Below are 13,400 nucleotides of genomic sequence, written 5' to 3'. Positions count from 1 at the left end.
ACACTGTCCCCTTCTCCCGGCTTCCATGGTTATTAACATACGACCAGCCCTACCTCCCCACAGGAGGAGGAAAGCTAACTTGCAACATCTTTTGTCCTGTCACTCACAGATGACCCATCCTCTTTTTACCTTCTAATGCTTCGTGGGTTCAGATAATATTTTCAAACCCTGGCCACTGTTAGGTACTTGGTGTTTTTAAAGCTCTTCGGTCTCTAGATCACTGCCCATGATGGTAGCCACCAGCCACATGTGGCTTTTAAAAATTGATAGAAATTGTCTAAAATTCCTTATTGAGTTTCATAGTCAGTCTGGCTGCACTTAGTTCTCAGAAGTCATGGTCACTGGCAGCACAGGACTCCAACATTTCCATGAGCACTGCCATTGGGTAGTGAGGACCCAGCTTGATAGCTTGTTGACGGGGATGGTTTTTGCGTCTCCATGCTATCTTTGTATTTATGTTACCAGTTTAGTTAACAAATACTTACTGATTTGATACTAAATGGTTAGATATTTACTCTGCAGTATTTATTGCATTTACTGTGCATTTTATTTAGGTTCTTTATACTGCTATTTTTGTGAACTCTTAATATTCTTAAAATAACACTCTACATATCTCAGCATATGCAAGATTTATCTATAAATGGAATTTATCTCATATTTGTTCAAATTCTAAAGAGTGAAATAGCTGGTAAATTACTTGTAATGTGTTAGTATCCTTTAAATAGATGTCCTTATCTTCAGTTCTGATACTATTAAAACAGACTCCATGTTTGTCATCCTAATAAAATTGCTTTCGTTTAAAGATTGAATGTGATCTGCAGATGTGATACTTGAAATTCTTAGATTTTCCTAAAAATTATACAGGCACTAGTCAGAATGGGGAATCAGAGTGTGTGTCAGACCAGCCTATTTAGGACCTGGTTTGTCAGAATAAATTACAGTGTTAAAACTGAGGTGTTAGGAATCCTTTTCTTTAACAAAAGTAATAGTTCAGTTTGAAAAGTTATAGTTATTGGAGGTAATATATGTGGTTTCTTTTATTGCATGTCCTGATGGTAATAGGTATCAGAATTAGAAGACAAATGGATTACTGCTCAGTCCTTGTCATGAGAGTGTGACACTGGGGACAGCACACTGGACACCTAACCGTAATCTTACCTCTGCCACCAGCAGTGGCTGTTTAACCTTAGTGGTCTGTTTTGTAAACTGTAGTCTCCATGAAGGCAGGGACTAAAATCTGTATTTGCGGAAGTACCTCTGACATACTTGTTACTGACCAAGCACAGTTAAGAGTTAGACTCAAACATGCAGACCCATATGCAATGCCCCTGCTTAGGCTTCATGCAGGTGGACAGAATACCAAGTACACTGCTGATGGGGACAGCTCAATGAAAGCAGAGTCAACTGCAGATACTAATTAAAGAGAAGTGTATAAATATGCATATATGTAAGTATGTGTATGCATTGTAAATCTTAGTGTAAACGTCTTCGTGTAACAAAAAAAAGCCAAGGGAAATAAGCCTATTTCTTTGGTATCATCAGGCTTTGGAGGAAAGAATTCCTTGAGATCTTGAGACAGAAAACATCACCAGGCAGCAAGAGGAATCCTTGCACACAGTGTTAGCACAAGATAGCAGGAATGGCAACAGGTTGAGTTGAAGGAGAAAAAGAAAAATAATAGTTTAGAATGGTTAGATGAGTTTTGACCCTGGAAATAGGAATCAGATTTAAGTTCTTCATGGTTTAGCAGAAAAAGGATGTTTTTCTTAGTGAAAGAAACTGTTCAAAATAGAAGATTTAGTCCAGGGAAACATTTCTATCTTTGAAATGTATGATTGATTGAAATTGTGTTTATTGTTTTCCTTTAAAGATCCTTTTTAACTTTCATTTCTAGCCATGTTGAGAATGACAGAAGACCATGTGCTTCCTGAGCTGAATAAGGTAATGGACAGGCTTGCAGTCGCCCTGCATATCCTCCAGTGGTGGATTCAAACCAACTGCAGGATGAAAGTATTCTGAAAAAATGTTACATCTGGCCGAACATTTGCATACTATTTTTCTTGTCATTTCCCCCTATAAAATGTGCCAGCTATTCATATAGGCTGTACATTGTATTGGGTGTTGTAAGTAGTCTAGATATAATTTAAAGTATACAGGAGGATGTTTGTGGATTATTCTGTTTATACCATTTTATATAATTTTTGAGCATCTCTAGAATTTGGTATTCAAGGGGGCCTGAGGTAGTCCCTGTGGAAACAAAGAGACAACTGTATTTTTCTAATGTATTGATACTGTTACGTTGAGCTTGGTTTTGTTGGTCATCTGGGTACTCTTAAACAGTTATTGTTAGCAAGATGAGAGTCTCTAGACATCAGGTAGATCCATTAAGACTTTTTAAAAAGAAATATACATATTTTGTATATATTTCATCTTACAGAATATCTTCAATTATGCCTATCTAAATTTATAATTTTCAGTTTGTATAATGTTTTATAATGTACATAGTATTGTATATTTGTATTCTTTAACTTCCTCAAAACGTGTGTGTGTGTGTGTGTAACAGGATTGAATCCAGTGGAATCCAGTGGTATTCTACCAGAACTATGTCCCCAACCCTTTTTATTTTGCGATGGGGAGTGGGCAGATCTTAGCAAACCCAAGCTGGCCTCAATCTTCTGAGAAGTTAAACTAGCAATCTTCTGAGAAACTAGGATTATAGGGTGTGCACCACTGCACCTGACTGTTTCCTCATACTTATTGTTCTTTGAAGTTTTTACTATTCAGGCAAAATCTAAATATTCTTTGTTTTATTTATATTGCTGTTAACTTTATTTGGGGAGATAAAATATGTAATTGTTTGGAGGGCCCTCAATGTGCAAATTTTGGGGTGCTTGAAGAACTAGGGTGGGGTAAAGACCTGATCATTACCAGCAGCCAGGGCCCACAGTGACACAAGCATGACTGTGGACTTGCAGCCCTTCACCAAGGTTTAGGGGCTTGCAGTCCCCTTTCCCAAAATGAGGGCCCCCTGCACAGTTTTTGCACAAGGCCTAAAATGATCTACAGCTTTAGGCTGTGAAGAGTTCTGTAGTTGTTGGATTAGTTGATTGAAAAATGGAATTAAAATGTTCAATTACATTCTCAGAATTTTAGGAGTTCTTATTTTCATAGCTACATAATCTGTTTCTTTGAAGGAACTTCGTTTTCTCGTGGCTTTTAGTAGATAGTAAAAAAGTCACATTTATTATTACATAATATTCCTTTTATTGGGAAGTTTTATTTACAGAGACAGTTACTATTTTTAAAATTTATTTTTGGCTGATGCATAAAGGCATAAAAGTTATACATACTGAGTACCAAGTAATGTTTGATACTTGCATACATTGCATAATATTTAAATCAGGTAAAACATACTTAGCACCTTAAATGTTTATTTCTTTATGGAGAAAAACGTTCAGAATCCCTCTAGCTTTTCAGACTCTGCAGTACATTATTGGTACCTACAGTCACCCTACTGTCCTGTCCAGTAGCACACCAGAGCTGCTTACTCCTAACTGTAACTTAGTATGGGAAGCTTCCTTTTATCTTAATTTTTTTTTTTTTTTTGTTCTTTGTTGATAGATGACTCAAAAAGATATCACATTTGTTGCTGAATTTCTTACTGAACATTTTAATGAGGTAGGAATTTGGTGTTCCTTTAATGCTGCTTTTTTGAAAAATTGCAATAAACCTGGCAATGGTAAGAAGTAATTTAATTCAATTTAAGTCCTTAACAATTGGATTTTTTTAACTATTGAACTAATTAATGGTAGTGCTTATTTATTAAACGCAAAGTCTATAATATGAACTTCTGTTTGTGTGTATATCTTATAATCAATGAAAGAAAATAGTAATTGCTATTAGCAGTTCCTTCTAAAGTGTTTGTCTTTAATTTTAGTTATTTTCTTTTTCTTTTGAATTAAACTGTTGTGTTCTTTCTAGGCTCCAGATCTTTATAATCGAAAAGGAAAATATTTTAATGTTGAAAAAGTTGGTCAGGTATGGACTTTGGATTACTTGAGTTTGATTTTTAAGAACTGACTTTTAATCTTTATTAATGTTAATCTGTATTATCCAAAGTTTATACCAAGTTATGTAGTAGTTCTGCCCTGATAGTAAAAAAAGCAAAGAGTAGCAGTTAGCAAAGAGTAGCTATTTGGTCTCAGAACCCTCTTACATTCTTAATAATTATTGACCCCAAAGAGCTTTTGTTTATATGGTTTACATGGGTTGTAGTCTGTGTATGGTAGCTATTATTAGGAATTAAAAATTAAACAGAACATGAAATTATTAAACTATTAATTCATTAAAAATAATGAATTACCGTTAATACTGCATTTACCGTTACATGTTAATATAAATATTTTTAATGAAATAACTACAAAAATGTCAGTCAAGAATGGTGTTTTATATTTTTGCAAGTCTCTGAAGTCCAGCTTAATAGAAGACAGCTAGAACTCCATTTTTTAAAAATGTGCCTGACTTAGTAACTAAAACAGTGTGATTAAGTGCTCTTCCTCAAGATAATATTCTGGCTTTGGTACAAAAGTACCTTGTGTATCCCTCCTAATTCTGTCCCATAGAATATTAAAGGTTTGTAGTCAAGTGTTGAGATTTTGTAAAATTAACAGTTTATAGCTCCATAAAAGATAAATGAAACTCTGTGTACGTGGCAAAACAGGATACATTGGCTGCCGATATGATTTGGGGCCACTGCCTGAACTCAGCAAAAGCACCGGCAGTTTTTCCCGTAGGTGCAAATGCCAACACAATGAAAAGGATGAGTGACTTCTTGACATTATTTTAACACTGGATCCCTCAAAGCATCAGGAGTCTGTGTCTACACCTTGAAATCAGCTTCCAAAGAGCATATTCACAGTTGGTACTTGTAAAACTAATTTATAACTTATACATGTAAAATTAAAATATGCTCATGAAAATGAAACACAACATTTTAAGCTCAGTGTATGCATTGTATACCTGTCATATTCTAATCTTTTAATGTTGTACAGTATTTAAATGTTTGACACATAGCAAATTTTGGTCACATCCCTATTATTCTAAGGGAATAGTAGTGAACTTTCAGAGTACTTGGCAGTAAAGCAGGTTAACTGATTATATAGAAAAATGTCAGTTATTTTGGAAGTTCTTATGCTTTGCTTTATGAAGTTTAAATTTTTATCTCTGTAGTACTTGAAAGATGAAGACGATGATCTTGTGTCACCCCCTAACACAGAAGGAAATCAGTGGTATGACTTTCTCCAGAATAGCAACCATCTTAAAGGTACTTCATGAACGAGATAACCTTTGACCACATTTATGTTTAAGACTAGCTAATGGTTTGTCTGAATACTTGCTGAATACTTAAGTTATTCAGACTTAATTCTTTGTGTCCATTTTATTTAATTAGAGAAACAGAAAATGATAAATAGGGTTTAACCTTACTGCAATAGGTACAAAACACTCTAAAATTTACTGCTGACACTGAAATGATATTTTTTCCCCTCCTGATAACAACTGAGTGTCCTGCAGTTCACTTTGGGTCTTATACTGACTACCTGGAGTTCACCCAGAATCCACAGGGTTGAGGGTTCAGTCCCACCAGACTGCTTGCCCTCACTTCAGATGTCAGTCACAAGTGCCAGGTCCCTTGGTTATCCACACTTCTATCTGACTTGGCTACAGCAGATTCTCATATTCCCCTTCCCTTTCAGGTTAGATAATCTGCTAGGATGACTCAAAAACTCAGAAAACTGAGTTTTCCACTGTGTTTATTATGAAGAATACAACTCAGGAAGGGCCAGCTAGAAGGAGATGCACAGGGTAGGTATGGAGGGAGAAGCTTCCATGCCCATCCCAGCACTCGGTGTGTCCACCTGCCAGGACATCCTCTGACCCTCATTGTTTTGGGGTTTTATGGAGGCCTCATCACATGGACACCATTGATTAAATCATTGGCCATTAGTAGTTGAACTTGACTTCCAGCCCTTTACTTCTCCTCAGAGCTTGCAGGGTAGAGCTCAAAGTTCCAAGCTTCTGGCCAAGGCTTGGTCTTCCTAACAACCAGCCCCCAGCTGAAGTCTGTCTTAAGTTGCTAGACTTACCTCATTGAAACAGAAGACCTTCCCTCACACCAGCAAGTTCCAAGGGTTTTAGGAACTCTGTTCCAGGAACTGAGGACAAAGACCACCTGTCTTTCTGTGTCCACAGCATTGTTATTCCCTGGGAACTTGAAAAGCTAACATGATAAAAATGCCTCTTGGCCAGCTCAAGTGGGACATGGGATGCTGTGTCAAGGGTGACTCCAGGGCACCGAGGACGGCAGTGGGCTTCCGAGTCAGAATGGGTTTGATCCGTAGATCTGGACACTCATTTTCTGACCAGGCAGTTGCCTCAACCTACGAAGCCCCTTTGTTTTTTCATCTGTAAATTGGAGATGGCGATGCTCACTTCATAGGGCTGTTCTAAGCACAGAAATGACACACGAGAAGAACCTAGTCATCAGGGATTAGTGAATACTAAACTATAATTTTCTACTGATAAGTCTTTTTAAAAAGTGAGGGGATCATTCACACAGAGCTGGTTTCTTGTCTCGTTTTTGTTGTAGGACCATAACTTTTCCAAAACAGCACTGCCCTGCCATTATCGTTCTGTTGTGGCTGAGGTAGAGAAGAATGGGCTTACGGCTGCCAATCATTCCTTTCTTCTTACAGCCGACAGAAACATACTCTTGGATTTTGGTGGGGCCAAGCTCGCACTAGTGTGCTTATTTTTAGGGCCTAGGCTGGGGGAGAGGGGCAATGGGAGGCAGAAGACTATGGTCATTTTGGGGGATAAAGTGGGGTACCAGGGATTGAACTCACCGGTACTCAACCACTGAGTCACATCCCCAGCTCTATTTTGTATTTTTTATCTAGAGACAGGGTCTCATTGGGTTGCTTGGCACCTTGTTTTTGCTGAGGCTGGCATTAAACTCGTGATCTTCCTGCCTCAGCCTCCCGAGCCACTGGGTTTACAGATGTGCCCCACTGCGCGGCTGCCATGGTCATTTTAATGAGGTGTGTGAAAGTTAGTGAGAATCCCACCGCAAGGTAGTCAGGCTGGCTCTAGCAGTAGATCACTTTCTCCTGGTTGTTGGTTTGCTATACCTTTCTTTAGTTTTGTTTCTATTTTTGTTTGAAACCAGAAAGTCCTTTGCTGTTTCCTTATTATCCTCGAAAGTCGTTGCATTTTGTGAAAAGGAGGATGGAGAACATCATTGATCAGTGTTTGCAGAAGCCAGCAGTAAGTTTGAAAGAAATGCATGTCTTTGGGAGCAAGAATATCTACACTACCTGACTCACTTATGTAAATGACCACAGTCACGAGAATGAACTATACGAAAATGCTGACATTTGCCTGTTTTGGCTATCAGAAATGGCAGTTTCATGTGGTTCAATCTTATCTATCTTGTTTTCTTATGTAAATTTTTAAAAAACATATTAAAGTGTTGGCATGTATAGTATTTTATTTGCTCCCAGAACAAACTCATTATGAAGTATTTTTAATGTATATTTTAGTTGTAAATGGACACAATACCTTTATTTTATTTATTTATTTTTATGTGGTGCTGAGGATTGAACACACTACCTCACATGTGCTAAGCAAGCACTCTACCACTGAGCTACAACACCAGCCTCATTATAAGGTCTTAGTTACAGAGCTGATGTGACTCATATTTACTACCAAAGGTGTAAACAAACTATTGATGCTGTGAGACTAAAGTAAGGTGGTCCTTCACCTGCCATGTGCTTAGCTCTGAGGTTCTTTTTAGCCCAGAACTATCTTTCTCTTTTTCTTCCTGTTGTAATTGTCATTAAGATTTCTCCTGTGCAAGGTTTGATATGTGGATGATTGTTTTTCACTACCTGTGAACAGTGCTGGTCAGTCACGCTTTTCTGTAGAGTATCTCTGTGCATGTAAGTGCTCTAAGTATGTTTTTATTTCATTGCAGTGCTGGGGACCAATCTCAGGGCCTCACATCCTTAGGCAAGTGCTCTCTACCAGTGAGCTACGTACTCACCCCCTCTAATTATGTTTTTAAATCTTATTTTTTATAGGATGTAATTGGAAAATCAATGAATCAAGCAATCTGCATTCCCTTATATAGAGATGCAAGAAGGTAATTCCCTTTGCCTGTTGAACAGTATAATTTAGCAGCCCATTTGAATTTTTTCTTACTTTTATTCCCTTTTTGTTTTAGTGAGGATTCTACACGTAGATTGTTGAAGTTTCCTTTTCTGTAAGTTTTTGTTTCTCCCCATCTTGTGTGAACAGTACAATTTTGTTCTAAGCTTAGATAACTAAATACCATATTACAATGTTCACTTTTTTTCCCTTAGGTGGAATAATAAAACTTCAAATCTACATTATCTTCTTTTTACTATTTTAGAAGATTCACTTTATAAAATGTGCATCTTAAGGAGACATACTGATATTTCCCAGTAAGTATTAATTTGAAGTGTGTGTCAGAGAGATGAGATTTTTATTGTTTTTAATAACAAAATATATATAGCTTCCCTTCCAGCTCTTCTGTAGTTAACCTAGCTCATATCTTTAGGTTTGTCATTGACTTTTCTAAATCATATTTTTACAGCAACATTACATTAAGATCATAACACTGAGATAGGAAGCTGTGTGATTCCTTTTTTGTTTTAGGTTACTTAATTTTATATTGGCATCTCACCATTATATGTGGTATTTCCCCCCCTGGGTTAGGAAAAAATATGGCAGCAGAATCAGGAGGTTATCCAGATATCTCCCGCATTTCTAGAAGTTCAAAACTATTAATGAAAGAATTTTTACCTAAGGTTAAGTGTGCCTTTCGTTTAGATAGAGGCTTTGCCCACAGAGACTTTTTTGAAACCTAGATGAAAATTCTGAAGGGTAAATCATGTTCAGAATGCCACTAGTATCTTAAATAGTTTTAAATTGAGATTTAAAGGAAACTTTTTGAGACCAAGATATAGCTAAAGGAAAACAATTTGGCCATTCCAGATGTCTTTAGTTAAGGAACCTAGCTAGTTTGGGAACCATAGGATTTTAAACAAGTTGGTTTGACTATCTGGCTGTTTAAATTAGTTACCGTATTCTAGAGTGAGAACAGTGTTATTTTGCTGTGGGATGTAGTTTTCAGGTAAGTATACTAACATTGCTAATCATGTTCTTTCAAGCATTTAGATTATTGGCTTTATCCAGATTGTTCCACAAAGTCTCTTTTCCCCTTTCTTTCTTCAAGATCTGTAAGTATTGGACTAATTGGTATTAAATTCGGAAGCTTCACATATGCCACAACTGAAAAAGTCAGGAGGAGGTAAGGCTTGACTTTGTGTGGATGACGTGTACATGTATTTGTGAAATGTGTTTGTGTGTGTGTGTTTAATATAGTCACAGAGAAGTACAGAGATGATGTGGGCAGAAGGGCTCTCACTTTCTGTAGAGAGAGGGGCCAGGTTCTTTATAGGTTTTATACATAGAAAATAATTTGACTTCTGATTGAATAGACTTCTGCTGCTCTGCAGGAATTTGTATGATGTGTTTTCATAGGAAGAATTAATTCTTCTGAATGTCCTGTCTCCTAAGAAAGTAATGTGGTTCCAGGGGCCAGATGGCCTACAGGGCTCAAATTCATGTTACCATCAAAAAAAGTAAAAGTGTTATTCTCACTGATCTGGGATTTTCTTAGGATACAAAAGGTAACAGTACCAAAGCCATCCCTGAGGCCTTGTAGGAGAAAGAGCTGACACAATCAGAAGTTGGTCTTTTTCTCACTCTTTTTTCCTTACACAAGTTTTTTTTTTTTTTAATAGTAAGGTCTTTGGAATTGCTCTACCTTTTTTTATGTGTGAAATTCCATTTTTTACTTCAGTCTGGTTCATTCTGTTTACTCAAGCTATATGGATAGTGTCACTGAGCGGATTTTCACAAGCTTAAGGCCTAGCCATTGATTTTGGGGAGTTCTCTAGTACTCTGCCAGCTGCACATATTTTTTTTTTTTCATTACCTACTTTTAAGAGCTAGTTATATTTATGAAAAATTAGTGCAAAAGTTTTATTACAGACTGATGTTGTTTCAGTTGTCCTTTTCCTGCTTGGTACAGGTGTAACATTATGCATACAGTATCTTCTTACAATAGTCCTGATCATTTTTGATATAACAAACTGATTTCACTTCTAGCACCTACAGTTGTTTAGACGCACAGTTCTATGATGATGACACTGTAACGGTGGTTCTTAAAGACACCATAGGACGCGAAGGAAGAGACAGGCTCTTGGTCCAGTTGCCATTGTCTTTAGTATACAACAGTGAAGATTCCGCAGAGTATCAGTTCACCGGGACCTACTCTACAAGGTAACCAACTCACTAATAAGACTGTCTACCTGATGCAACAACTGACTATTTCTTAACATATACCAAAGATTGCAGGGGTTTTTTTCTTAGCTCTGGTAGGTAATGGTTTTCTAGTTCCTAGGGGTAATTTACCTTGGAGGCAGCTGAGGGGACTGCTCCTACTTTTTGTTAAAAAATGCTGAGTTTAATTTAGCTCTCCTTGTCCCTTTGCTTTAATAGTAAATCCAGAGACAGTATGGGAAATTCTTTTGAGTGGAGAATGGACTTCTCTTTAGTTTTATTTTCAAGGGTAGCATTAACCCTAGTTTGTGGAATTAATTATTTTAGGTTTGCTTTTAGTACTTTGTAGAATTAGGAACCTCAGTACCCATGCAGAGACTACACAGCCAATTCTGAGATGTTTTTAGTTGACTGACATCTTTAAGTAACTAGAGCTCTTCTCTAAATAAAAAATGTTTCCATTGGTTTTCCTTGAAAAGGAATCTTACTAAGACAATAATAATTCCTATTTGGAATTATAGTATTTTTATATAATCATATTCCAGCCTTTTTTTTTTTTTTTTTTTTCCCTTAATACATTGCAGATGAGAGTATGGATAGAATTAGAACCCACAGTTCCCTGGGGCCACCCTGGTAATCAGGGAGAGAAGATCCCCTCTGATTCCTGGGTTGGTTTCCCCTCTAGGCTAGATGAACAATGTGGTGTCATTCCCACAAGAACCATGCATTTCGAGAAGCACTGGAGGTTGCTGGAAAGTATGAAAGCACAGTATGTTGCTGGGAATGGTTTTCGAAAAGTGTCCTGTGTGGTAAGTATTTGCAACTTGTTCACTAAGCAGGAAGAGACGTTGCTTCTGTGGATGCTTCTTCAGATACAGATATATGATATAATAAGAGCCCTTCTGTGCTTTCCAGTTTGAGGATGAGCTTGTAGTGGCCTTAGCTATTTAGTTCTCTTGTTCTGAGAAAGCTTAAAAAGTAGTTAAGAATATTCTGGACTTTAACAGTCTCATGCAGTTGTCCCCATTGTATGTTTTATTTAAAATGAGGACTGCATTTAGTAGTTTTGTAGTAAACCAGTAGGAATATGACTTCCTGTAAAATCATTCTTTGAGCTTCTGATTTCTCATTCCTTTTTTATATGTTTTTGATAAGTCATTAATTTAAAAATTCTTTGTATGACCTTTTCTTCTTTAGTTAAGTTCAAACCTCCGCCACGTGAGAGTGTTTGAAATGGACATTGATGACGAATGGGAGCTTGATGAGTCTTCCGATGAAGAGGAGGAGGCCAGCAATAAACCCGTGAGGATCAAGGAGGAGGTGCTGTCCGAGTCGGAGGTGGAGACCCAGCACGCTGCTGCTTCTGCTCTGGCCCCAGAGATAGTCATTAAAGTGGAAAAACTCGACCCGGAGCTAGACTCGTGACCTAGCCTGCTGGTGCTTGTCTAGAGATGGGCTAAGATGGCTTGGACCATTTTTCTTTGTGTAACAAAGAAATAAACAGTACATTTAATTTTTTTCATATTCTGTTTCATCTTCTCTTAGTGGTATGGTCACTATCATAGACCACAGTCATTTTGCTAAGATTTCTTTATAATACCATGTGTAGGCTAGAGTTTAAAGAAAACACAAATTGAACGTAAAGAAAAAGTCTGTCAGAAGGATGTCCAGAATTATTCTTACGTGAGGAAGAAGTGAAATAGTCATTCATCACTGAAAATTTTAATGAATTCAATATTTTATAAAGGCTTAGACATTTATTTTTATTTTTCTATCTTACCCTTATAGTTCATTTTAGGTTTCTAGAATACATTCAAATTTGTTTTAAAATAACTTATATTGATTTACTCTAAACCCATGATGAATCCTACCTTTTATGATTTAAATAGCAGAAACACTGCTTGATACCTACAGGGTTATCTTTTCTCATGTGTTCCTTTGTGCTCTGAATCAGCAGTTTTTAGATGTGTATGTTTCCTTTGTAGACTTGGTAGCTCTGTTTGGTGATCACCTGGGAACATGAGAAATATGGTTCCGTAATCCAGCATCAATGCAAATGAACTGGTGTTAACTTCCTAATGCTGGTTTCCTACAGTAGGATAGTATTCTTTTCTCTTTTTTTTGGTACCAGGGATTGAACCCAGGGCCACTAACCACTGAGCCACATCTCCAGTGCTTTTTTATTTTTTATTTTGATACAAGGTCTCACTAAGTTGCTGAGGCTGGCTTTGAACTTGAGATCCTCCTGCTTCAGCCTCCCAGGTTGCTGGGTCTACAGGTGTGTGTCAGAAGGACAGTATTCTTACGTGACCTTCAGAGGGTATCCATTTTATCTATGAATTATTTTTAAAATAGGCAAAGTGCAGATTAATTGAAGATGAAAGCAGCACTCTATAAGGTAGAGCAGAGTGAGCTGAGCAGGAAAGAGACTCAAGGCCTATATATGAATCTTTATACCAGCTCACTGATAAATGAAGAATCACTTGTTAAAGCTTTAAATATCTTTAGCTGCTCTCCGGATTATATACTATGTTGCTGTGTATTTTTTCATTTGAATAGGTGGGCAACTTAAACTTGAGTTTTAGGAATTGTTAAAAAAAATTCTAAGAGGCCCTTGTTTTGGACTAGGCTCTTGCATTGGCCCCAGCCGACCACCTATGCTGAAGTTCCATGTCGTCAAACTGAAAATTTGTTATCTGACCTTTGGAGAAATCAGTAGAACTTGAGGTAACAGCCAAAATTCCTAAACAGGCCAGTTTCAATTGGCATGGCATCTGGGATTCCCTCTGCCTCCATCCTCACCAAAAAGTAACCTTTTAACCAGTCAGTTATTTTTCTGTCTCCCTCTAACTTTGAAATGATTAGTTCTTTGTTCCTTGTTTCTATTTTTTTCTCAGTCCTTCTTGGGCTGTATAATCAACCTCTTCTGCTCAGAACACTTTTGCTATTTTATGGAATGAAGTGGTGCCAGT

At 37.2% G+C, this 13,400-nt stretch overlaps 1 protein-coding gene across 1 annotated transcript in view; it reads left to right on the top strand.

Annotated features, from left to right (window-relative positions):
* Positions 1 to 11,950, top strand: part of ANAPC4 (anaphase promoting complex subunit 4) — a 37,271-nt gene extending 25,321 nt beyond the window's left edge. Inside the window, 12 exon segments of the mRNA XM_079153497.1 lie at positions 1,895 to 1,941; positions 3,622 to 3,678; positions 3,982 to 4,038; positions 5,230 to 5,323; positions 7,226 to 7,323; positions 8,139 to 8,200; positions 8,282 to 8,320; positions 8,421 to 8,522; positions 9,317 to 9,391; positions 10,255 to 10,428; positions 11,114 to 11,237; positions 11,626 to 11,950. Coding sequence (XP_079009623.1) covers positions 1,895 to 1,941; positions 3,622 to 3,678; positions 3,982 to 4,038; positions 5,230 to 5,323; positions 7,226 to 7,323; positions 8,139 to 8,200; positions 8,282 to 8,320; positions 8,421 to 8,522; positions 9,317 to 9,391; positions 10,255 to 10,428; positions 11,114 to 11,237; positions 11,626 to 11,853 — 1,157 coding nt within the window. The 3' untranslated portion in view covers positions 11,854 to 11,950.
* The last annotated feature ends 1,450 nt before the right edge of the window (positions 11,951 to 13,400 follow it).

The sequence above is a fragment of the Sciurus vulgaris genome, assembly GCF_902686455.1.
Source record: "Sciurus vulgaris genome assembly, chromosome: 9".
Taxonomy (NCBI): Eukaryota; Metazoa; Chordata; class Mammalia; order Rodentia; family Sciuridae; genus Sciurus; species Sciurus vulgaris.
Note: the sequence above shows the minus strand (reverse complement) of the source record. Positions and strands in the feature narration are given on the sequence as shown.